This window comes from Orcinus orca, chromosome 2, assembly GCF_937001465.1.
Source record: "Orcinus orca chromosome 2, mOrcOrc1.1, whole genome shotgun sequence".
NCBI lineage: Eukaryota > Metazoa > Chordata > Mammalia > Artiodactyla > Delphinidae > Orcinus > Orcinus orca.
In genome coordinates, this window is record NC_064560.1 from 152,030,739 (window position 1) to 152,056,310 (window position 25,572).

Below are 25,572 nucleotides of genomic sequence, written 5' to 3' on the forward strand. Positions count from 1 at the left end.
TACAAATCTAAACAAGTCAGAAGGATGAAGGAAAGTGTAAAGAACCTGGGCATTGGTTAACAAAGGCCTTTTTTCCTTTGCTCACTACCCCATCCCCAGACCCTCACAAAGCCTGGTACCATTTTGGGTGTCTACAGACTGGTATGTGACTACTGCTGATGCTATTCGTGTTTCTTTTCAATGCAACAGATAATACAAATAAAAATGTTTTGTGAACAAGAAATTATTATGTCATACAGAGCAGCACAGGCTTTCTAGGTCCAAGCTGTGTGGAAGCAACAATGGGCTGACACCACCTTAACCCTTGTGATCCAAGAGTCCAGGTGCCTTGAACAACTGCCCACCAAAAGCAAAAGGGCTCACTGTTTTTCCATCTCACTATTTACATCAATGCTTCAAAAAAATATGCAATAAAAATGTGCCAAATGATGTCCTCATCATACTATTTTACTCCCAACTCGGCTCCTTTTCTTCTGATCCCTAGCTTGGCAAAATCACAAAGCATACATTTCCCATGCTATGGATTTGGAATCCACCATTATCATCTGAAAGGTTGAACAACAGACAGAAAATGATAAAGGAGAAAAGTATGCCCAAGTTAATTAGGATGAATTTAGTAATAACAGCTCTGGAATACTTATATACCACAGAAGAGCCTTTTAACTTCTGGAATGTTTATATGGACAGACAGCTTCTGCTATGGCAGAACAGATAAACTTTGCATAGCAGCATCTGGCTTGAAAAGGTTCTCATAAAGCACCTATCGGGTACCAGTACTGTATTAAGCACTGTAAGAGATACAAATTCCCTGAGAGTCTTATAATCCTATTAGGAAATCAAGACTTACAGGTGTTAATTAGGAATCAACATGAACTTAACACACTCAGTGGTACAGACTCAGCATTCAGAGAAGGACACCTTTATGCTCATAGGCTGAATAGGTATAAGAATTTTATAATCTAAGGATATCATAATATTAAAGTAATCCTTTGGTGAAGCAAATAAATAAAATGGAAAAACTAAATTCTCCTAGTGTAAATCAGGATTGCTCAAACTGAGGGATTCATGTGCTCATTGAAAAATTCAGAATAAAGAATAAAATTGGACAACGTTCAGAATATATTAAGGTGAACCCTCTTTTATACTTAAAATTAGGTCTTTGTTTGAAACTTTGAAATGTGCTTCTTAAAGCCAAATTCATAGGTGAGACTGCATCCCTGATAATGTTCTAGAATCTACTCTCCTGCCCAAGATAGATGCCTCAAACTCACTATGAAAAAAAGGGATGATGAGGGACCAGCTTCACCTGTGTCTCACAAATCTGGGTGAATAGTTATTAAAGTTATGAGTAAGAAAGTCACCATCTTTTTAGACAAATTTATATTATTTAACACCTGGCCGGGAGAAGGTAGAGCAACAAAGTTCCTTTTTTTTTTTTTCTGCTGTACGCGGGCCTCTCACTGCTGTGGCCTCTCCCATTGCGGAGTACAGGCCGCGCAGGCTCAGCGGCCATGGCTCACGGGCCCAGCCGCTCTGCGGCATGCGGGATCTTCCCGGACCAGGGCATGAACCCGTGTCCCCTGCATTGGCAGGCGGACTCTCAACCACTGCGCCACCAGGGAAGCCCAAATTTCTTAAACTGAAGTGGTTATGGTTCATTTATAGTAACAGAATGTCAGTCTACAACATGTAAGTTACATAACTAGAACAACATTTAGAGAATTAGCAATAGGAGCCCTTATAAATAGACTTGTACTGCAAGCCCTCAACTTTACTAAGTAATAAGCTAGTTAACAGGACTCAGTAAAAAGGACATTTGGTGGCTAGAAAAGTCAGGCCATCAGGTGCATATTATTCTATGAGCTCCCCCCGTACCTCCTGTCCCCACCTAAGCAACACACGATCTTACTTGTTTCATTTTCTCCAGTTCATCTTTGAGAAGGAGGTTTTCCTGTTCCACAATATGAATTTGTAGTTTAACTTCAGAAAGTTCTGCCTCCAGAGAAGACACTAAAGTGGAAGACTAAGAAAAAATTTAAAAAGTCATATAATACACATATTCATTTAGCCTGGGGAAACTTAGTAAGTTCACAAAAGGCAGCATTAAGGAAACACTAGTACAAATTCAGTGACACACTGTTTAATATCATTTGTCCTTATACTCAATGGAACTAACCAAAACTATCTTTTAATAGACTTTCCACTAAAATGGCATGAACATGACTTCTAAGTTCGTTTTTGAAGATTTCTTCACTGTAAAGTTACTATCTTTCTATGGGGGGAGATGCTTTGAGACCATGCAAATAGTGTTTTTCCTTAAGCTTTTGCTTATTGATGTTAGTGTCTCTCAGTGGATTTTATCTACAATTACTACTCTGGTGTTTGCCTAATGAAGACTTTCTATTTCCTTCTTCATACATTTATTAATTGGAATTCTCTTGTAAGGAAGAGCTGTTATTTCTCCCCCCGTTAATTATGTATTCAATTTTTTTATAACAGTATGGACCTATAGATATTTATTTTATTTTGCATTTTATAATTATTTTATGCTATGTTTTATTTTGTTGATCAAATTATTCCAGCTTTGGCCATTAAGAGCTTCTTCAGGTTGTGCCCTGTCCTTTTGACATGCCCCATCTTTTGGGGGGCACCTTTTTCTTTCTGACACCATGAGATGTTCCAGGCTCATCTTGAATTGACCCTGCCCCAGCCTTGGGAGCAACCATTTTTCCAAGTAGCCCGGGCTCCTCTTATACGAGAATAGTGTTTAGAAACCAAGATCTGGGTACTCGATCCATATACACACATCTACATCTCTATATCTATCTATCTGTCTATATATTAAGAAATACGAATTTATACTAATACCTCAAATTCCAATCCAATATCAGAGGGTTCATTTTAGCCTTCTCAGTTTCCCCACTTGCAACTTCCTTTGCCAAAAATGAGAAACACAGTTCTTATTATCTACACTACGTTTACTTATCTGTTCAATTCTAGTATACACAGAGTAGTTCCAGAATTACTAACATACACCCCCATGAGAAACACATTTACTCACTAGATTATTATTGCCTTTATGTACACTTCTTTTTGTCTTAACCCTACTGTATACAGTCAAGATACTAATTTCTAAATTACTTATTTTCTTCCACACTGTAGCTATGTTATCCATTTACAATACAGTTAGGTTCATTTGTTAGTGTTTGTGTTCCATTTTGGTACCCCCCATCTTTGTTTTCTGGATTGGTTTTAATTGTGTGTTTATTTGAGGGGGTATGCGAAGAGTATGTAAAACATTACTATGGTTCTAAGCATCAGAGCTATGTGAAAATGTTCTCAGCAGTGTCACTCCCTTCCTCATTCCTTCTATCACATTCCCATTCCCCTCTTCCATCCCTTTCCCACTCGCCCTCTATAGGTAACCATCTCTTTAGTTATCTGGTTTATCATTCCCATATTTCTTTTACATAAATTTCTGTATTTCTTTTACACAAATACATGTGTATTGCCTAATATCCCCTTCTTTCTTACATGGACGGAGACATACTATCTTAGATACTCTATTGAGCTCTTCTTTTCTCACCTAACAGTATGTCCTGGAAATCATTTCACACGAAGAGATCTTTCTCATTTGTCCATTCTTTCTTTTTCTTTTTTTATAGCTGTATAATACTACTCCATGTGTGGCTATACCCATCACATTTATCCAACAACTCTCCGATGTATGGGCATCTAGGTTGTTTCCAATATTTTGCAGTTACAAACAATGCTGCAATGAATAACCAACGCTTTGCGGTGAATTTTCATATTTTTAGAGGAATATCTTTAGGGTAAATTCCTAGAAGTCAGATTGCTAGGACAAAAGGTAAGTACATACGTAATTTTGTTAGATTTGCCAAATTTCCTTCCATAAGTACAATGTCAGTTTATATTCCACCAGCAATGTATGAAAGTGCCTGTTTTCCCAAACCCTTGACAACAGAATATGTTGTTATATTTTTAAATTGTTGCCAATCACATAGGTGAGAAATGAGATATCAGTGTTATTTGCATTTCTAATTCTGAGTAATTTTGAACATTTTTTCAAGGTTTGAGGGCCATTTTTATCTCTTTTTTGTGTGTGTGAATTTTTGTTCATGCATTTTTTCCTATTTGGCTATCAGATTTTGCTCCTAAGCCCTTTGACTTTTAAGGGTTCTTTACATAGTAGGGATATTAGCTCCACTCTTGGTGGTATATGATGCAAATATTTTCTCCCAGTTTGTGAGCTGTCTTTTGACTTTGTTTATGGTATTTTCTTGGTCATGCAAAAATTTAAAAAATTTAATCAGGTCATTTTTTTGCCTCTAGTTTATGAGTCATAGTTATATAGCCTTTCTCTACACCAAGCCTAAAGATGAATTTGCCCAGTTTCTACTAGTACTTGTATGTTTTACCTTTTATATTTAGACTCCTAATCCAATTGGAATTTACCCTTATGTATGGTATAAGATATGGATCTAATTTTATTTTCAGTTGTCTACCCAGTTATCTAGGCACCACTTATTAAAAACTCCATCTTTACCCCAGTGATTTGAGAAGCTACCTTTGTTATATACTAAGTTTCCATTATGTATTTGGGTCTAATTCTAGACTTTCTCTTCCGCTTATCTGTCTATTCATGTGCGAACACCACACTGTTTTAATAATTGGGACTTTATGTATAAGAAATTAAATACAAGCATTTCTTTTATTTACTGGGATTTCCTCCAGAAAGGCTGTAGAGTGGCTGTAGACCATACCTGCACTTTACAGTGTTCCAGTTCTTCTTTTAGATTAGACTTCTCTTGTTCCCATTCCTCACATGTACTGTGTCCTGGCTCTTTATCCTTCTGACTTAGCATTTCTGCCAGACGTTGATTAACTTCTTGCAGTTCTTTCTGATTTTGAGAATTCTTTTGGCTAAGCTCCATATTTTCCAAATCCAACTGTTGGTTTTTGGTTTTTAATTCTGAAATCTAATTAAAATTGAAATAAGTCTTAAAAACTAGTTATCCTACTTCTGCTAAAAATATATTTAGTGACTAATTGTTTTACCTTCTCTATGTAAAGTTATATACACACACACATTTAATAACAGAAAAAATACATACTCATTATTACAAAGTCAATCAGTTCAGAAGTGTATAAAGAAGTGACAGACACTCTGTCCAATCCCATTCCACAGGGGTAGCCACTGTTCACAGCTCGGTACATATCCCTACAGATTGTTTTCTATGCATACACAGACCTATATACGTGTAGTTTTTTCCTTCTTTAGAACATGCTTTTTCCACTTATAATATCTTACAGACTCTTACCTTTCCAAATCGGTGCGTTCAGAAACCACCACATGCTATATTTTTAGTGGCTATAGGGCAGCGGTCGCCAACCTTTTTGGCACCAGGGACCAGTTTCATGGAAGACAATTTTTTCACGGACCTGGGCTGGGGAGGGGTGAGGGGTGGGTGGGGTCAGGGGAGGGGGATGGTTCAGGCGGTAACGCAAGTGATGGGGGCGGCAGATGAAGCTTCACTCTCGACCAACCGCTGCTCACCTCCTGCTGTGTGCCCGGTTCCTAACAGGCTGCGGACCGGTAGTGGTCTACGGCCCAGGGGTTGGGGACCCCTGCTATAGGGTATTCCATGTATCAAGACATTCCATACTGTATTTATCCATTCCCACACTGATAGACATATAGGTTTATTATCATTTTTTCTTTTAATTATGAAGAAACAAAACAATCTTTTGGAAAATTCATTTACACATGGTAGCATTTTGTATTCAGGATCTTATTTTTGGAAGTAGGTCTGCTGGGTTAGAAGGCGTGCATATACATTACTGTTTTGATCGATATCCCCACAATGTCTTCCTCACAGACTACCAATTTATAGTCCTATCAACAATGTATGAGTATATTTGTTTCCTCAGTCCCTTTTTAATACTAGACCAGATCAATCTTTAATTTTTGCTAATCTGACAGGTGAAAAAAAGAAACTCATTTAATTTGCCCTTCCCTAATTACTAATGAGGCTAACCATCCTTTTATATGTTCTCTTCTTTTTTTCTGACTTGACCAATCATATAAATTATTCACTTTTCTACTCCATTTTGCAATTTGTTTGTAACAGTACAGAATATATTTTGGACATTAACACCTTGTCTATTTCAAGTGCTGAAAATAGTCTTTTCCCAGGATGTCCTTGCCTTTGACTGTTTCAGATAGATTCTCAAATGGCTTTTCCCCACACAATTGCATATTGTTGAGATTATATAAATTGGGCACTGAACGGCACAAGCTATCTAAATAAATCATAATTCTGTGAAAATATACACAGATTAACTAGTATTCTATATCTGTAAAATGCTGTTCTTAACTTTCTGCTTTTAATTGTGGTGAGGAAAGAGGAAGGAGCTAACATGAATCAAAACCACATGTGGGGACCTCCCTGGTGGTCCAGCGGATAAGACTGTGCACTCCCAATACAGGGGGCCCTGGTTCGATCCCTGGTCGGGGAACTAGATGCATGCATGCTGCAACTAAGGAGTCTGCATGCTGCAACAAAGATCCCGTGTGCTGCAACTAAGACCTGGTGCGGCCAAAATAAATAAATATTAAAAAAAAAAAAGCCATCTGCTACAAAGAGCACAACTGAATCTAATTAAAAACAAAACAAAACAAAACAAAACCAACATAGAGCTAGTATTTCACAGGTTCGGTTTTAGAGGTTATCACCTCCCCACTCCCACTGATTATAAAGCTAGTATTCAGCACCAGAGTCTAGAAATAATATATATATTATTATATTCACAAAAAACAGAAACCTAGTTTAGAATTAGCATGAGGTGAGTTTCCATTTTGAAACTCAGGATTTACAACCTTACCATTATTAGCCATGTTTCCAGTAGCATGTGCTGTAAATTTCAAATTTAAAAAAAGAAAATTTTAGAATCAGGAAACATTGGGAAATATTCTCTCCTTACCTGTTTCTTTAAATTTTCAACCATCTTCTGAACTGCAGCTTTTTCCTGTTTTACGGTTTCTATTTTTTGCCTAAAGGGACAATGAAAATATAACTTAAGAGTTAGGCTTTAACAGTTGAAGTAAAATAGCTTTAGTCCTCACAAAAATGCCTTAAGAACATTTAAATATATGTCTTACCACATTTCTTCCTGAGATCCATTTAATTTCCCTAATTTCAGGTTAGAAATGCTGTCTTCTTCATTTAAAGTAGTAATTTCATTTCTCAAAATAGAATTCTCCTCTTGAAGCTTCTCAGATTCATATCTGAAGTACAGAGATTTTAAAAAAATAGTTATAACAAGGCAGTCATCTGGCATCTTTGGAAAATACTTTATAGTAACTTCCAATTAAACACGTATTCCATGCCAGTTAAAAAGAAAAGCCTAAATTAGTAGTCTCTTGGTGCTTGGAAATCAAGCTACGACATATTGACTCATTTCTTTTGGGATGTAAGAATTTCACTAAAAGACATTTAGGAAGTGTGACTGAAACACCTGAGCATGGAGACAGAAAGGAGACTCAATGCCCATCCTGGTTGCTGACTTTCTCAGTGGCAAGCATATGCTTTGAGCAAATTATTTATTTCAGTCTGAAGTCCTGCCTGCTCCTAAAAGACAAAAGCCATATTACTAAGCTGTATGAGCTTCAGTTTTAAACCCCAGGGTACCTAGAGAAAGAAGATTCACTACATAAATGAAAGGGCCATGTCAAAATATGTACACTAATGTTTACTTTGTGATTTCTTTCATCTCATTATGATTTTTAGAACTAAATATGGTCTGAAGTAAAACGAGGAAAAACTACGCCAAGAATTATTTTGTTTTTTCGTATCTTTAAGATATTTCAGACATGATGTAGTATTTTACAAGTTTTTTTTGGAACCAAATTTGTTAGAAGGCTATTGCAATCATATTTTATAAAGTTGAGTGAGCAGTGGTTCAAATTAGTATGATTTTTGTCTTTGTTCTTCAAGCACGTTTATTAGAATCTGATAGCTCCTCAAAAAATTATATGTTCTAAGATAAATTTCCAATGTTTACAGAATATCAGCCTGCACTTCAAGTGATATAAGTGAAAAACTATAAGCCATGAGACACAACACTTTTTCTATATTAGTGTAAGAAGAGACTCCTTATCTACAAAGTGAGTTAATGATACACGAAAGGCATTCATTCTCATATAACTTGTTTCATCAAAATGAAGAAAATAACCAACATTTAGCCAAAAAAACCCCACCAAAACTATCCATCCAAATGAAGGGCTACAGAAGAGTTAAAGACTTGACATACATTGATGATGCACATGGTTAAACAACTAACACTCTCCGTCATGAACTTTCACACCCTAAATGAACGACATTTATGTCCTATAGAGGAAGCAGAGCCTCCTAGGCAGGGTTATTCTACTTGTTAATACGACACAGAAGCAGAAGGAAGTCTAAAGTACTGCTCTCTTCTTGAAGACTAACAGGTTAGTTTCTCTAGGCACAGCAAGCAGCCAAGTTAGATTTGGTGAGGTGCTCTGTGGGATTCCGTGAAGTGTAGAAGGTACATACATTACCTCAGAAGCTCAACTTTTTGCTGCATCTCACTGCACGTGATTTGCAAGTCATGCATCATTGCCTTCAGCTCTTCCTCCTTTTCTCCTTGAGAAGGTATATCTTTTTGCTTAACTAAAGCAGTGACTCTTTCCCTCAACTTTCTAGTCAGCTCCTGCAGCTTCTTTTTCTCCCGTTCTAACTCTGTGATTGTGGCCTGGCGCTGAAAATGTTTGTCCTGAAGGCTGAGGAGAGCGGTGTTTTCCTCCAGTATTACTTGGTTCTGTACTCCAGGCTTTTCTTGATGTGTCTGGAGTGTTCCATGTAGCCAGGCAATTTCATGTGCTTTTGCTTTTTCTAAGAGCTCTGTATTCTCCTGCTCTAGGTACTGGTTTTCTTGACAATGTTCTTCTATAATATGGTGTACATTCATAATCTTTGGTACACACTCTTCCGGCGTCTGATTTAGTTCCAGGATCTTTTCATCAGGTCCGACTTCCAGGTTATCTAAATGGGCTTCCCATAAGGAGAAGCAGTCATACTGCAGCACTGCTCTTTCTTGCAGCTTCTCCATCTTGTCTTGAAGTCTCAAAACCAGAACATGCAGTTCCTCATTTTCTCTTTTGACCTCGTCATAACTCTTTTCCAGGCCAAGGAATGTTTCAGTCACTTCTTCAACTTTCTTTAGCTCATCCTGTAATCGGAACATTTCTGAAGTGAGTTCTTTGTTATTTTCTAGTGCTTCATCGTACCGCGTCTCCATCACTCTCAGCTCTTCCTGAAGACACTCATTTTCTCTACTAGCATCTTCATATAACAATTTATACTTGGCGGAAGCCTCAGGGATTCTTTCAAGCGTCTTTAATTTCTTTTTTAGCACAGAAACATCAAAAAGTAAGTCCTGTTTCTTTTCAGAAGCTCGATCACAGTCTGCACGTAAGATCATTAGTTGTTCCTGAAGCTGGCCAATCTGATTCTTTAGGTCCCAGGTTTCAGTCCTGGTCTCCTCACTATTTTCAAGCTCAGAAAAACTCTCTATTGATGCTTCAGACTCCTCTCTTCTGACCTCCTGTCTCTGACCAGAGCTTGTCCCCGTACTTTCCAGATCCCGGACCTCATCGCCTTGCAGGTCACTTAGGACATGCTGCATGGTTCCACCTTCTACTTGTTTCATTCGGTTTGGCAGTAAAAATGGCTCTGTTTGTTCCACGGAATTTCCAAAAAACCCAGTAGTTGGCTCATCTAAACAAGAAGACATTACTGACTCTGGCTCTAATTTTTGCAGCCTCTGTTGCAACCTAGAAATTTCAGTTGCCATTTTCACATTTTCCTTCACTGCTCGTTCATGAGCTCTTTGCAGGCTTAAGAGGACATCTCCGTTCTCTTCCAACAGCTGCTCTCCTTGCTGGAGCAGGGACATGGCTCCACTTCCTTCCACTTCCTCCCTTCCCATTGCCTGGCAGCCATTCTGAAGCCTGGAGGGAGGAGATCCCACCTGCTCCATTTCCTTAATTTTGTTCTGAAGCCTGGAGATTTCTGTGCTCATCTCAGCCCTCTCTCGATCTGCTTTCTCACAGGTCGCTTTGTAGACACTCTCCATGGCCAGAAGCTTGGACATCATTTCCTGCCTCTCCTGGTCACGTTCCCTTTCGAGCCTTTCAAGCCTCTGGCTGGCCAGCTGCTCCGAGGCGCCTGCTTGGCACAGGACCTGCTCACGGTCCTTCAGTTCTCTTTCGTGACTGCTCTTCAGCTCAAGTATCTGGCTGGACAGCAGACTTTGCTGACTTTCCGACACAGTTCTTAGATCTTCCAGGTCTTTGAGTAGCTGCTGTCTCTCAACAACCATGCTATTCAAATGTTCTGTGTATGTTTTCTCCAGCATCTCTCTCTCCTGGGTCAGGACCAGAGAAGTCGCTTTCTCTCTCTGGAGAGTCTCTTTAAGCTGCTCCTGGGCTTCTGCACACTCCTGGGTGAGCTCATCCTTCTCAAACTCCCACTGGGATCTCTCCTCACGCTGTTGTTCCAGGACCTCCTTCAGCTCTCGGTGGTAGTGCCCCTCCAGGCTTCGCAGAGCATTTTCATATCTCTCAGCGACTTTCTGACAGTCAGCCTGAAACTGGGCTTCTATCTGAGAGGTTCTTCTATTACACTCAGTTTCCATTTTTTCCCTAAATGTGGTCAACATACAGCATTACTGAAACTGCCATCAACTCCAGAAGCAAACAAAAAACATTTTCCCATGCATAGAAGAAGCAGCCAAGCAAACAATTCAAATATTTTCTAAACATGGTCTCCACTTATTCCTATGTGATTCAGTTATACTGAGAAGGGATCTCATTTCTGAGAGCCAGTGCTGGCAGCCATAATTAATTTAAAAGACTGACTTACCTCTCTCTGCATTTGGAAGGAAAATTTAGAAACCCAGTTCTTTGGTTTACTCCCAGACGTATTTGTTTATGGATTTTTAGCAAAAACGTAGGCTGATATTTCACATTAAATGTTCAAATGCATATTAGCCTAAACCCTAATTTGGGAAATACATAAAATTCTTCCATTTTACTTAAGTAGACATTGGTGGATAAATAGTCATATAAACCACACATATTAACAAATTCATTATGTTTTGCTTTTTATTTAATAAAGTAGCACCGGGTTAAAGTATGAAGCACCGAAGCCCTGAAAAGTACCTGAGATTTCACGTGAGGAAAGTAAGCACGAAATGGTGTTTCATAACTCTGGAAGGAAATGTAACTTTGCCCAGAATCTAGCTTATAAATGGCCTTTCCCAGAAAACAGCAAGACTGAACTAGGAAGAAATCACATTTGTGATAATCTTATCCTCATCTGGAACCTTAAAAAGTACATGCCTGATACAAAAAATACTTTCCTCTTTCTAAAAAAAAGTTTCAATACCCCAAGGTAGGCTTATATCTAAACAACGGCAAAACAATCTGAAAAACTAAAAAAGAATCTAGTCAGTCAGTGGGCTATTATGTCTTCTGATTTTTCAAAGTCTCCTTAATTGACTGGGATTTCTGGTGCCCCCCAGGAATGGTGCCCCAGGTTCCTCCATTTCCCCCATTTTCTTACCTTCCCTCATGTAGTTCCCTTTGGTGTTTTTCCAAGAGCTCTTTTTGCAATTCCTCTTTCTCAAGAGTATGCTTCTCCACCAGGCTTTTCAGCTGCTCCTGGTGAACTTGTTCTAGTTCCTGAGTCAAGCTTCTCACCTTCTCTTCTGTCCAGGCACCATTTTGAATGAGTTTTTCCCTCTCTTCATTAAAGCTTTCCTCTGCCTGCTGCAGCCTAGCCCTTAGCTCCATCTCATGCTCCAGCCTCAACTCCTCCTGCAGGTGAGCCTTTTCCTCATCCCACTTCATTTCCAGTTGTTTTTTCTCCTCCTCATGTCTGCAGATAGCCGTGTGTTGTAACTCCTTGAGTACCCCTGTCTGGCCCTGAAGTTCTGCAATTTCATTTTTAAGGTCACTTATTTGTTCTTCCAAGATGTGCACTTCATTCTCATACTTTTGCTTCACATTCTCCTGCTCCTTTTTACAGGCAACCTTGGTTTCATCTAGCTGCTTTTCATAATGATGCACCTAAAGCCAGAAAGTAAAACCACCCCAATGTTATTCAACTCAAGGCCATGGAAAGGTGATGGGGCAGTCATTACTCTTCTCCTACAAGACATTCCTCAGTTTTCCCATTTTTTGTTTTAAAGTAACAATTCAAAAACACATTAAATAAGATATTTTTAAGTCAGGCATGGTTTGATTACCTTTTTAACTTGGTTGAATTTTATTAGTTTCTGAACAACTCTATTAAAACTGACTAGACCTTCACAGAGATACCATTTGTCTCCACGGGCAAACTCAGGGCCTTAACATAGTTAATTAAATTTAAGTATTTGTTTAACACCTGTCAGGTACCCTGCAGGCCTCGTGAGGACACAAAGTTGGGTAAGACATAGCCCCTGTCATTAAGGAAAAACCACTCTAGACATGCTCATGACAACTACAAAAAAGTATACTACAAGTCAGAATAAAACATATAAAAGGTATAGGAAAAATAGTTACAATGTAACCTGGGATTCAAAGGAGGGAAAAATCACATTTGGTTGGGAGAATTCAGGAATGTAAGAGGTAGCATTTGATATAAACTCTCAAGGTTAAGTAGCTTTTCAAGAGGTAGAAAGAAATAATAACACAGCACGTAATAGCATGAGCAAAAGAGGACAGTTTGATGAAGAGCAGCAAACTACCTAGTTTGGCTGGAAGATAAGGTAACTCAAAGGAATGGTAAAAGAGAAGACTGGAAATATAACCTAAAGCAACACGGTAAAGGGTTTTGAAGGCCAAGATTCACCTAATTTAGGAAGTAATGCTATATCAAAGGGCTTTTTAGTTTTATTAAGATGTCTTTCAATGAGTTGGAAATAATGTAATTGTCTGCAAGTTCCATGCTTGCTAGGACTGAAGGTACTACATTTTAAAGAAACTCTCCTATGAGGAAAAGGCCTCACCCTTGGCCTGTGAAACCATGCTGAGGTGGTGCATTCCTGGTAGCCAACAGGACACAAGAGGAAATGTATAGAAAGTGCTGCTCTTTGAGGAAAAAGAATTGAGAATGTCCTACATGCAAACGCTTGTCAGAGCTCAAAGAAATCAGAGAACAGGATTGATAAAAAGGTCTTACTTTATCTTCAAGCTCCAGTCTCAGGCAACACAAGTCCCTGTGATGTTGTTCTTTCATCTGTTCGATGACCAGCTCCGCCTCGATGCTCATATTCAATGGATTGCATTCTTCAGAACCAAGCCCTGAAAACACATCGGATCTGTTGACCCTGCAGCAGGTTCTTTCAATAACACAACTGGCATCTAAGGAAGGATATCCAGTTTAATTGAGGAATAATTTTTAGCTTAAATTACTACAGATGAGATCTACTAGGAAACAACAGAAGCCAAGTATTAGGGGAAACAAGAAAAAGTGAAGGTGAACAGATTCTTTCATGTACAGGCAATGTACCAAACCTTAATAGAATCCAACAAAATAGGAGGTGGGAGTAGATGTGGAAATTGTTGCTTAAAGGTGACCTCCTCCTAATGAAAATCCTGCAGAGTGAGGTAGTTAGGTCAAACCAACCAGCCTTCTTTCCATCCAATGAATACTGAGTGACAAATTAGCAGAGGGGCAATGTGGCAGGAGAATGAACGGCCAGCATACTTGCTATGCTTTGAGGTGTTAACTTCATGGGTCAAGATATCCAACCCACCCCTCAACATTACAAAAGATTCAGTATTGTAATATTAATTTCCTGTAGTGCAGATAGGGCCTTACCTTAAATTATCAGCTAAAATTTTTTAAAGAATAGGGCATAGGTTAGGAACCTGGATATAGGCAGATTCGATAGAAAATTCTCGACTCATTCATATGAGTTCACCTCTGCAACTGCCCATGATGATGACTGAGAAGGACACTGAAATGTGAAGCATAGGCTGAGGGCTGAGCTCGTACAAAGACAAAATGATTACATCTACTACTACGTAGAAATCTCTTAAGGCAGGGGACACAAAAAAGCTTTTCATGTGGAGATACACAGGCAGATGCAAGAAAGAGCGTTAAATCTAGCATCTGGAATTGACAGTCCTGCTTTGGGCTTTCTCTTCATCTATCATGGCACATCCCCAACTGAGAAGTGATACCTGGGGTGTAAACCACCCCAAGATGACACAGCCTCATGTACCCATGAGGAGAACTCCCAGCCCTTGGTCATCTATGGAAAAGCCCAGAAAAGCTTCTGAGATACATCATATCAGTTGGGCTCCATTCTTATACCACAGTAAGGCTACAGAGTACAGACTTAGAATCAGAGGAAAGGTGTTCAAGCCTGTCCCTGTCCCCTCCCCAATCCCTTATTTATTCCAGAATAAATAGGTAAGGAGAAGAATAAACAACCCTTGTAAGAACCTGTACTCCTGTTCCAAGGAGCAGTGGGGAAAACTACTTATGATGAAGAATTTATTATAAACCCTTTCTGAAACTGAAATTCAACACACTGGAGGAAAGGGGCAGGATGCCAGGAGGGAGGAAAAGAGCTGATAATGAATGTAGGAGGGTTCCCAAATGACTCTGCCTTCCAACCTTGCTACTCAAAATCCTCCTCAAAGGTACAGGCAACCAAGGTTTATTTATCTTATTTGTTGTTTTGCAGACATTTAGCACAGCCAGCATAAGGAAATCAAATTTTGTGGTTTCTGGCTGGCTCGCTCTCCAAAACACTGTCATACCAGTTAGGCACTCTTTTAGAAAGGGAGGATTCAGCAATAACTCAGTGACTGAATTCTAACACTCCCAAGGCCTGGATTCTCAGACTTGTGGCCAGTTTTTTTTTTTTTAAAACGAAGCAAATATCCTTGTGGTTTGATTTTTCCATTTCTTTGTTGATGCATATAAAAATCAGATGGAAATATTCTCATAAAGACTTCAAGGACAAATGAAAAAACAGACCACAAGTGAAACAGCTCAAGAAAATAGCACTGCCAAAGTCTTTTTTTTTGACGGGGGGCGGGCTGGGGTGGGGTGGGACTGCCAACATTTTGCAATGCAACATTCAACCGTGGTTTTAAAAACAAAAGTCAAAGGCAGAGACTCTGAAAAGATGGCGTCTGAATGGCTTACCCTGGTCAGGCTCGACGCAACCACTGTTAATATCAAGTTCTTCTGATGGTGAGTTTTTCGAGGGAAGTCTGAGCACTTTGCCTTGTGCACGATATTCTTCCAGCTCAGACTGGAGTTCATCTACTTGGTCTTGTAATAGCTGGAGTTTAAAAACCAATACAAGTCTTAGATGTGATGTCAAAAACACAAGCAACAAAAGAAAAAATAAATAAACTGTACATCATCAAAATTAAAAACTTTTGTGCTTCAAAGGATACCAACAAGAAAGTAAAAACACAACCCACAGAATGGGAGAAAAGTTTTTGTAAATTATATATCTGATAAGGGACTTGATTGTAGAATATATAAAGAACTATTGCAACTTAATAATAAAAAGACAAATAACACATTTCAATATTCAGCAAAGGATCCGAAGACACATTTCTCCAAAGAAGATAAGCAAATGAAAAGATACTCAGTGTTATTAGCCATCAGGGAAATGCAAATCAAACTCACAATGAGATATCACTTAATACCCACTAGGATGGCTAAAATAAAAAAGACATACATGTATCCCCATATCCCCTCCTTCTTGAGCCTCCCTCCCTATCCCACCCCTCTAGGACAAAGCATCGAGCTGATCTCCCTGTGCTATGCAGCAGCTTCCCACTGGCCATCATTTTACATTTGGTAGTGTATATATGTGCATGCCACTCTCTCACTTCGGCCCAGCTTCCCCTCCCCCACGTGTCCTCAAGTCCGTTTTCTACATCTGTGTCTTTTTTCCTGCCCTGCCACTAGGTTCATCAGTACCATTTTTTTAGATTCCATGTATGTGCATTAGCATACAATATTTGTTTTTCTCTGTCTGACTTACTTCACTCTGTATGACAGACTCTAGGTCCATCCACCTCACTACAAATAACTCAGTTTCGTTTCTTTTTATGGCTGAGTAATATTCCATTGTATATATGTGCCACATCTTCTTTATCCATTCATCTGTCAATGGACACTTAGGTTGCTTCCATGTCCTGGCTATTGTAAATAGAGCTGCAATGAACATTGTGGTACGTGACTCTTTTTCAATTATGGTTTTCTCAGGGTATATGCCCAGTGGTGGGAATGCATATGTATACATATAGCTGATTCACTTTGTTTGTGGTATGGCAGAAACTAATACAACACTGTAAAGCAATTATACTCCAATAAAGATATTTTTTTAAAAAGACGTATAATAACAACTGTTGGCAAGGATGTGGAGAAATTGCAACTCTCATATTGGTGGGAATGTAAAATGGTGCAAACATCTTGGAAAAAATTTGGCACTTCCTCAAAAGGTTAAACATACAGTGATCATATGACCCACGAATTCCACTCCTAGGTACATACCCAAGAGAAATGAAAGCGTATGTCCACACAAAAATTTGCACACAGGACTTCCCTGGTGTCACAGTGGTTAAGAATTCACCTGCCAATGCAGGGGACACGGGTTCGACCCCTGGTCTGGGAAGATCCCACATGCCATGGAGCAACTAAGCCCATGCACAACTACTGAGCCTGCGCTCTAGAGCCCATGAGCCACAACTACTGAAGCCCGCGCACCCTAGAGCCCTCACGCTGCAACTACTGAGCCCACGCACCGCAAATACTGAGCCCACGCACTGCAACTACTGAAGCCCACATGCTCTAGGGCCCGTGTGCCGCAACTGCTGAGCCCGTGTGCTGCAGCCAGTGAAGCCCGTGTGCCTGGAGCCCGTGTGCCACAACAAGAGAAGCCACCGCAATAAGAAGCCCGCACACCGCAATGAAGAGTAGCCCCCACTCACCACAACTAGAGAAAGCCCACACAGCAACAAAGCAGCCAAAATAAATAAATAAACCAGTGTGTACGTGTCCATCCCAAACTCCCAGTCTATCCCTCCCTCCCACCCACCCTTCCCTGCTGGTAACCATAAGTTTGTTCTCTAAGTCTGTGAGTCTGTTTCTGTTTAAAAAAAACAAAACAAGGTCTGCTGCACACGGTGGGGTGTTGCTCCAGGACCTCGCTTCAGACATGAATGAACGTTAAAAAGGAGTTACTGAAAGGAAGGCGGAAGATGGCGGAAGAGTAAGACGCGGAGATCACCTTCCTCCCCACAGATACACCAGAAATACATCTACACGTGGAACAACTCCTACAGAACACCTACTGAAGGCTGGCAGAAGACCTCAGACCTCCCAAAAGACAAGAAACTCCCCACGTACCTGGGTAGAGCAAAAGAAAAAACAGAGACAAAAGAATAGGGACGGCACCTGCACCAGTGGGAGGGAGCTGTGAAGGAGGAAAAGTTTCCACACTCTAGGAAGCCCCTTCGCGGGCGGAGACTGCGGGAGGCGGAGGGGGGAGCTTCGAAGCTGCGGAGGAGTGCACAGCAACGGGTGCGGAGGGCAAAGCGGGGAGATTCCCGCACAGAGGATCGGTGCCGACCGGCACTCACCAGCCCGAGAGGCTTGTCTGCTCACCCGCCGGGGCGGGCGGGGCTGCGAGCTGAGGCCGGAGCGCAGGGAGAGGACTGGGGTTGGCGGCTTGAACATAGCCTGAAGGGGTTAGTGCACCACAGCTAGCCGGGAGGGAGTCCGGGGAAAAGCCTGCACCTGCAGAAGAGGCAGGAGACTTTTCCTTCCCTCTTTGTTTCCTGGGGCGTGAGGAGAGGGGTTTAAGAACGCTGCTTAAAGGAACTCCAGAGACGGGCGCGAGCCGCGGCTAAAAGCGCGAACCCCAGAGACGGGCGCGAGCCGCGGCTGAAAGCGCGGACCCCAGAGACGGGCGCGAGCCACGGCTGAAAGCGCGGAATCCAGAGACGGGCGCGAGCCGCGGCTGAAAGCGCGGAATCCAGAGACGGGCGCGAGCCGCGGCTGAAAGCGCGGAATCCAGAGACGGGCGCAAGCCGAGGCTAAAAGCGCGGACCCCAGAGGCGGGCGGGAGACGTTAAGGCTGCCGCTGCCGCCACCGAGGGGCCTGTGTGCGAGCACAGGTCACTCTCCACACCCCTCTTCCGCGGAGCCTGTGCAGCCCGCCACTGCCGGGTTCCCGGGATCCAGGGACAACTTCCCCGGGAGAGTGCACAGCGCGCCTCAGGCTGGTGCAAAGTCACGCCGGCCTTTGCCACCGCAGGCCCGCCCCGCACTCTGTGCCCCTCCGTCCCCGCCGGCCTGAGTGCGCCAGAGCCCCCAATCAGCGGCTCTTTTAACCCCATCCTGTCTGAGCAAAAAACAGACGCCCTCCAGCGATCTACACGCAGTGGCAGGGCCAAATCCAAAGCTTAGCCCTGGGAGCTGTGAGAACAAAGAAGAGAAAGGGAAATCTCTCCCAGCAGCCTCAGAAGCAGCGGATTAAAGCTCCACAATCAACTTGATGTACCCTGCATCTGTGGAATACCTGAATAGACAACCAATCATCCCAAATTAAGGAAGTGGACTTTAGGAGCAAGATCTATGATTTTTTCCCCTTTCCTCTTTTTGTGAATGTGTATGTGTATGCTTCTGTGTGAGATCTTGTCTGTATAGTCTTGCTTCCACCATTTGTCCTAGGGTTCTATCCGTCCATGTTTTTTTTTTAATTTTTTTTCTTAATTAATTTTAATAACCTTATTATACTTTACCTTCGTTCTTTCTTTCTTTCTTTCCGTCCTTCCTTCCCTCCTTTAGACAACGAATCATCCCAAATTGAGGAGGTGGTCTCTGACAGCAAGATTTAGGATTTTTCCCCATTTACCTCTTTTAGTGAGGGTGTATGTGTATGCTTCTGTGTAAGATTTTGTCTGTATAGCTTTGCTTCCAACATTTGTCCTAAGGTTCTTTCCGTCCCTTTTTTTTTTTTCTTTTTCCTAAATAAGAAGTTTTTAATTCAATAACTTTATTATACTTTATTTTATTTTTACTGTATCTTCTTTCTTTCTGTCTTTTTTCCTTCTTTCCCTCCTTCCTTCCTTCCTCCCTCCCTCCCTCCTTTCTTTCCTTCTTGCCTTCCTTCTTTGCTTCTTTCTTTCTTCCTTCATTCCTACCCTCCTTTCCTTCTTTCTTTCCTCATACTTCTACTAATTCCCTCTACTTTTTCTCCCTTTTATCCTGAGCCTGTGGATGAAAAGCTTTTGGTGCTCCAGCCAGGAGGCAGGGCTCTGCCTCTGAGGTAGGACAGCCAACTTCAGGACACTGATCAACAAGAGACCTCCCAGCTCCACATAATATCAAACGGCGAAAATCTCCCAGAGACCTCCATCTTAACACCAGCACCCAGCTTCACTCAACGACCAGCAAGCCACAGTGCTGGAAAACCTATGCCAAACAACTAGCAAAACAGGAACACAACCCCACCCATTAGCAGAGAGGCTGCCTAAAATCATAATAAGGCCACAGACACCCCCAAACACACCACCAGACGTGAACCTGCCCACTAGAGAGACAAGATCCAGCCTCATCCACCACAACACAGGCACTAGCCCCCTCCACCAGGAAACCTACACAACCCACTGAACCAACCTTAGCCACTGGAGACAGACATCAAAAACAGGAGGAACTACAAACCTGCAGCCTGCAAAAAGGAGACCCCAAACACAGTAAGATAAGCAAAATGAGAAGACAGAAAAACACACAGCAGATAAAGGAGCAAGATAAAAATGCACCAGACCTAACAAATGAAGAGGAAATAGGCAGTCTACCTGAAAGAGAATTCAGAATAATGATAGTAAGGTTGATCCAAAATCTTGGAGATAGAATGGACAATAGATTGGACAAAATGCAAGAATCAGTTAACAAGGAACTAGAAGAACTAAAGATGAAACAAGCAATGATGAACAACACAATAAATGAAATTAAAAGTACTCTAGATGGGATCAATAGCAGAATAACTGAGGCAGAAGAACGGATAAGTGACCTGGAAGATAAAATAGTGGAAATAACTACTGCAGAGCAGAATAAAGAAAAAAGAATGAAAAGAACTGAGGACAGTCTCAGAGACCTCTGGGACAACATTAAACGCACCAACATTCGAATTATAGGGGTTCCAGAAGAAGAAGAGAAAAAGAAAGGGACTGAGAAAATATTTGAAGAGATTATAGTTGAAAACTTCCCTAATATGGGAAAGGAAATAGTTGATCAAGTCCAGGAAGCACAGAGAGTCCCATACAAGATAAATACAAGGAGAAATACGCCAAGACACATATTAATCAAACTGTCAAAAATTAAATACAAAGAAAGCATATTAAAAGCAGCAAGGGAAAAACAACAAATAACACATAAGGGAATCCCCATAAGGTTAACAGCTGATCTCTCAGCAGAAACCCTACAAGCCAGAAGGGAGTGGCAGGACATACTGAAAGTGATGAAGGAGAAGAACATGCAGCCAAGACTACTCTACCCAGCAAGGATCTCATTCAGATTTGATGGAGAAATTAAAACCTTTACAGACAAGCAAAAGCTGAGAGAGTTCAGCACCACCAAACCAGCTTTACAACAACTGCTAAAGATCTTCTCTAGGCAAGAAACACAAGAGAAGGAAAAGACCTATAATAATGAACCCAAAACAATTTAGAAAATGGGAATAGGAACATACATATCGATAATTACCTTAAATGTAAATGGACTAAATGCTCCCACCAAAAGACACAGATTAGCTGAATGGATACAAAAACAAGACCCTTATATATGCTGTCTACAAGAGACCCACTTCAGACCTAGAGACACATACAGACTGAAAGTAAGGGGATGGAAAAAGATATGCCATGCAAATGGAAGCCAAAAGAAAGCTGGAGTAGCAATTCTCATATCAGACAAAATAGACTTTAAAATAAGGACTATTAAAAGAGACAAAGAAGGACACTACATAATGATCAAGGGATCGATCCAAGAAGAAGATATAACAATTGTAAATATTTATGCACCCAACATAGGAGCACCTCAATACATAAGGCAAATACTAACAGCCATAAAAGGGGAAATCGACAGTAACACATTCATAGTAGGGGACTTAAACACCCCACTTTCACCCATGGACAGATCATCCAAAATGAAAATAAATAAGGAAACACAAGCTTTAAATGATACATTAAACAAGATGGACTTAATTGATATTTATAGGACACTCCATCCAAAAACAACAGAATACACATTTTTCTCAAGTGCTCATGGAACATTCTCCAGGATAGATCATATCTTAGGTCACAAATCAAGCCTTGGTAAATTTAAGAAAATTGAAATTGTATCAAGTATCTTTTCTGACCACAACGCCATGAGACTAGATATCAATTACAGGAAAAGATCTGTAAAAAATACAAACACATGGAGGCTAAACAATACACTACTTAATAATGAAGAGATCACTGAAGAAATCAAAGAGGAAATCAAAAAATACCTAGAAACAAATGACAATGGAGACACAACGACCCAAAACCTGTGGGATGCAGCAAAAGCAGTTCTAAGGGGGAAGTTTATAGCAATACAAGCCCACCTTAAGAAGCAGGAAACATCTCGAATAAACAACCTAACCTTGCACCTCAAGCAATTAGAGAAAGAAGAACAAAAAAACCCCAAAGCTAGCAGAAGGAAAGAAATCATAAAAATCAGAGCAGAAATAAATGAAAAAGAAATGAAGGAAACAATAGCAAAGATCAATAAAACTAAAAGCTGGTTCTTTGAGAAGATAAACAAAACTGATAAACCACTAGCCAGACTCATCAAGAAAAAAAGGGAGAAGACTCAAATCAATAGAATTAGAAATGAAAAAGGAGAGGTAACAACTGACACTGCAGAGATAAAAGAGATCATGAGAGATTACTACAAGCAACTCTATGCCAATAAAATGGACAATCTGGAAGAAATGGACAAATTCTTAGAAATGCACAACCTGCCAAGACTGAATCAGGAAGAAATAGAAAATATGAACAGACCAATCACAAGCACTGAAATTGAAACTGTGATTAAAAATCTTCCAACAAACAAAAGCCCAGGACCAGATGGCTTCACAGGCGAATTCTATCAAACATTTAGAGAAGAGCTAACACCTATCCTTCTCAAACTCTTCCAAAATATAGCAGAGGGAGGACCACTCCCTAACTCCTTCTACGAGGCCACCATCACCTTGATACCAAAACCAGACAAGGATGTCACAAAGAAAGAAAACTACAGGCCAATATCACTGATGAACATAGATGCAAAAATCCTCAACAAAATACTAGCAAACAGAATCCAACAGCACATTAAAAGGATCATACACCATGATCAAGTGGGGTTTATTCCAGGAATGCAAGGATTCTTCAATATACGCAAATCTATCAATGTGATAAACCATATTAACAAATTGAAGGAGAAAAACCATATGATCATCTCAATAGATGCAGAGAAAGCTTTTGACAAAATTCAACACCCATTTATGATAAAAACCCTGCAGAAAGTAGGCATAGAGGGAACTTTCCTCAACATAATAAAGGCCATATATGACAAGCCCACAGCAAACATCATCCTCAATGGTGAAAAACTGAAAGCATTTCCACTAAGATCAGGAACAAGACAAGGTTGCCCACTCTCACCACTATTATTCAACATTGTTTTGGAAGTTTTAGCCACAGCAATCAGAGAAGAAAAGGAAATAAAAGGAATCCAAATTGGAAAAGAAGAAGTAAAGCTGTCACTGTTTGCAGATGACATGATCCTATACATAGAGAACCCTAAAGATGCTACCAGAAAACTACTAGAGCTAATCAATGAATTTGGTAAAGTGGCAGGATATAAAATTAATGCACAGAAATCTCTTGCATTCCTATATACTAATGATGAAAAATCTGAAAGTGAAATCAGGAAAACACTCCCATTTACCATTGCAACAAAAAGAATAAAATATCTAGGAATAAACCTACCTAAGGAGACAAAAGACCTGTATGCAGAAAATTATAAGACACTGATGAAAGAAATTAAAGATGATATAAATAGATGGAGAGATATACCATGTTCTTGGATTGGAAGAATCAACATTGTGAAAATGACTCTACTACCCAAAGCAATCTATAGATTCAATGCAATCCCTATCAAACTACCACTGGCATTTTTCACAGAACTAGAACAAAAAATTTCACAATTTGTATGGAAACACAAAAGACCCCGAATAGCCAAAGCAATCTTGAGAACGAAAGAAGGAACTGGAGGAATCAGGCTCCCTGACTTCAGACTATACTACAAAGCTACAGTCATCAAGACGGTATGGTACTGGCACAAAACAGAAAGATAGATCAATGGAACAGGATAGAAAGCCCAGAGATAAACCCATGCACATATGGACACCTTATCTTTGATAAAGGTGGCAGTAATGTACAATGGAGAAAGGACAGCCTCTTCAATAAGTGGTGCTGGGAAAACTGGACAGGTACATGTAAAAGTATGAGATTAGATCACTCCCTAACACCATACACAAAAATAAGCTCAAAATGGATTAAAGACCTAAATGTAAGGCCAGAAACTATCAAACTCTTAGAGGAAAACATAGGCAGAACACTTTATGACATAAATCAAAGCAAGATCCTTTCCGACCCACCTCCTAGAGTAATGGAAATAAAAACAAAAATAAACAAATGGGACCTAATGAAACTTCAAAGCTTTTGCACAGCAAAGGAAACCATAAACAAGACCAAAAGACAACCCTCAGAATGGGAGAAAATATTTGCAAATGAAGCAACCGACAAAGGATTAATCTCCAAAATTTACAAGCAGCTCATGCAGCTCAGTAACAAGAAAACAAACAACCCAATCCAAAAATGGGCAGAAGACCTAAATAGACATTTCTCCAAAGAAGATATACAGAGTGCCAACAAACACATGAAAGAATGCTCAACATCACTAATCATGAGAGAAATGCAAATGAAAACTACAATGAGATATCATCTCACACCAGTCAGAATGGCCATCATCAAAAAATCTAGAAACAATAAATGCTGGAGAGGGTGTGGAGAAAAGGGAACCCTCTTGCACTGCTGGTGGGAATGTGAATTGGTTCAGCCACTATGGAGAACAGTATGGAGGTTCCTTAAAAAACTACAAATAGAACTACCATATGACCCAGCAATCCCACTACTGGGCATATACCCTGAGAAAACCAAAATTCAAAAAGAGTCATGTACCAAAATATTCATTGCAGCTCTATTTACAATAGCCCGGAGATGGAAACAACCTAAGTGCCCGTCATCGGATGAATGGATAAAGAAGATGTGGCACATATATACAATGGAATATTACTCAGCCATAAAAAGAAACGAAATTGAGCTATTTGTAATGAGGTGGATAGACCTAGAGTCTGTCATACAGAGTGAAGTAAGTCAGAAAGAAAAAGACAAATACCGTATGCTAACACATATATATGGAATTTAAGAAGAAAATGTCATGAAGAACCTAGGGGTAAAGCAGGAATAAAGACGCAGACCTCTTAGAGAACGGACTTGAGGTTATGGGGAGGGGGAAGGGTGAGCTGTGACAGGGCGAGAGAGAGTCATGGGCATATACACACTAACAAACGCAGTAAGGTAGATAGCTAGTGGGAAGCAGCCGCATGGCACAGGGATATTGGCTCGGTGCTTTGTGACAGCCTGGAGGGGTGGGATGGGGAGGGTGGGAGACGCAACAGGGAAGACATATGGGAATATATGTTTATGTATGACTGATTCACTTTGTTATAAAGCAGAAACTAACACACCATTGTAAAGCAATTATACCCCAATAAAGATGTTAAAAAAAAAAAAAAGATAGGAAAAAACAAAACAAAACAAAACAAAACAAAAAACCAAACTTGCACATAAGTGTTCACAGCAGCATTGTTCACAATATTCAAGATAACCCGATGTCCATCAACTAATGAATGGTTAAATAAAATGTGGTAGAGCTATATAATGGAATATTATTCAGCAATGGAAAGAAATGAAGTACTGATACATGCTACAGTATGGATGAACCTTGAAAACGTATGCCAAATGAAGGAAGCCAGTCACAAAGGATGACATATTGTATAATTCCATTTATAGGAAATGTAAAGCATAGGCAAAACCAAAGAGACAGCAAGTAGATTATTAGTTGTCTAGGGCTGGGGGTCATGGGAGAGATTACAGCTAGGTGGAGAGGTAGTTTCCTTTTGGGTGATGAAAATGTTCTAAAATGAATTATGGTAATGGTTGCACAATTCTGTGAATATACTAAAAGAGACTGAATTATACACCTTAAATGGGTGAATTGTATGGTTATGAAAAACTGCTTAAAAAAATAAATAAGTGGACAAATTTGGGGAATTTTTGGAGGTAGAGCTGACAGATTTTACTGATGAAAT

The 25,572-nt window shown here is 40.2% G+C and overlaps 1 protein-coding gene across 32 annotated transcripts in view; it reads right to left on the reverse strand.

Annotated features, from left to right (window-relative positions):
- Window positions 1-25,572, reverse strand: part of NIN (ninein) — a 113,536-nt gene that overhangs the window by 25,724 nt on the left and 62,240 nt on the right. For 25 of the 32 annotated variants that reach the window (XR_007475692.1, XR_007475691.1, XR_007475690.1 and 22 more), the window contains 8 exons: window positions 15,258-15,396; window positions 13,275-13,456; window positions 11,673-12,178; window positions 8,606-10,750; window positions 7,184-7,309; window positions 7,006-7,075; window positions 4,785-5,000; window positions 1,910-2,023 (listed from right to left, as the gene is read on the reverse strand). Coding sequence is in view for 28 of the 32 variants with exons in the window: in XM_049706269.1 (XP_049562226.1) it covers window positions 1,910-2,023; window positions 4,785-5,000; window positions 7,006-7,075; window positions 7,184-7,309; window positions 8,606-10,750; window positions 11,673-12,178; window positions 13,275-13,456; window positions 15,258-15,396 (3,498 nt within the window). In the remaining 4 variants the exon portion in view is untranslated. The remainder of the gene's footprint in view (window positions 1-1,909; window positions 2,024-4,784; window positions 5,001-7,005; window positions 7,076-7,183; window positions 7,310-8,605; window positions 10,751-11,672; window positions 12,179-13,274; window positions 13,457-15,257; window positions 15,397-25,572) is intronic. The other 7 variants (XM_049706279.1, XM_049706281.1, XM_049706272.1 and 4 more) reach the window with 2 other exon arrangements.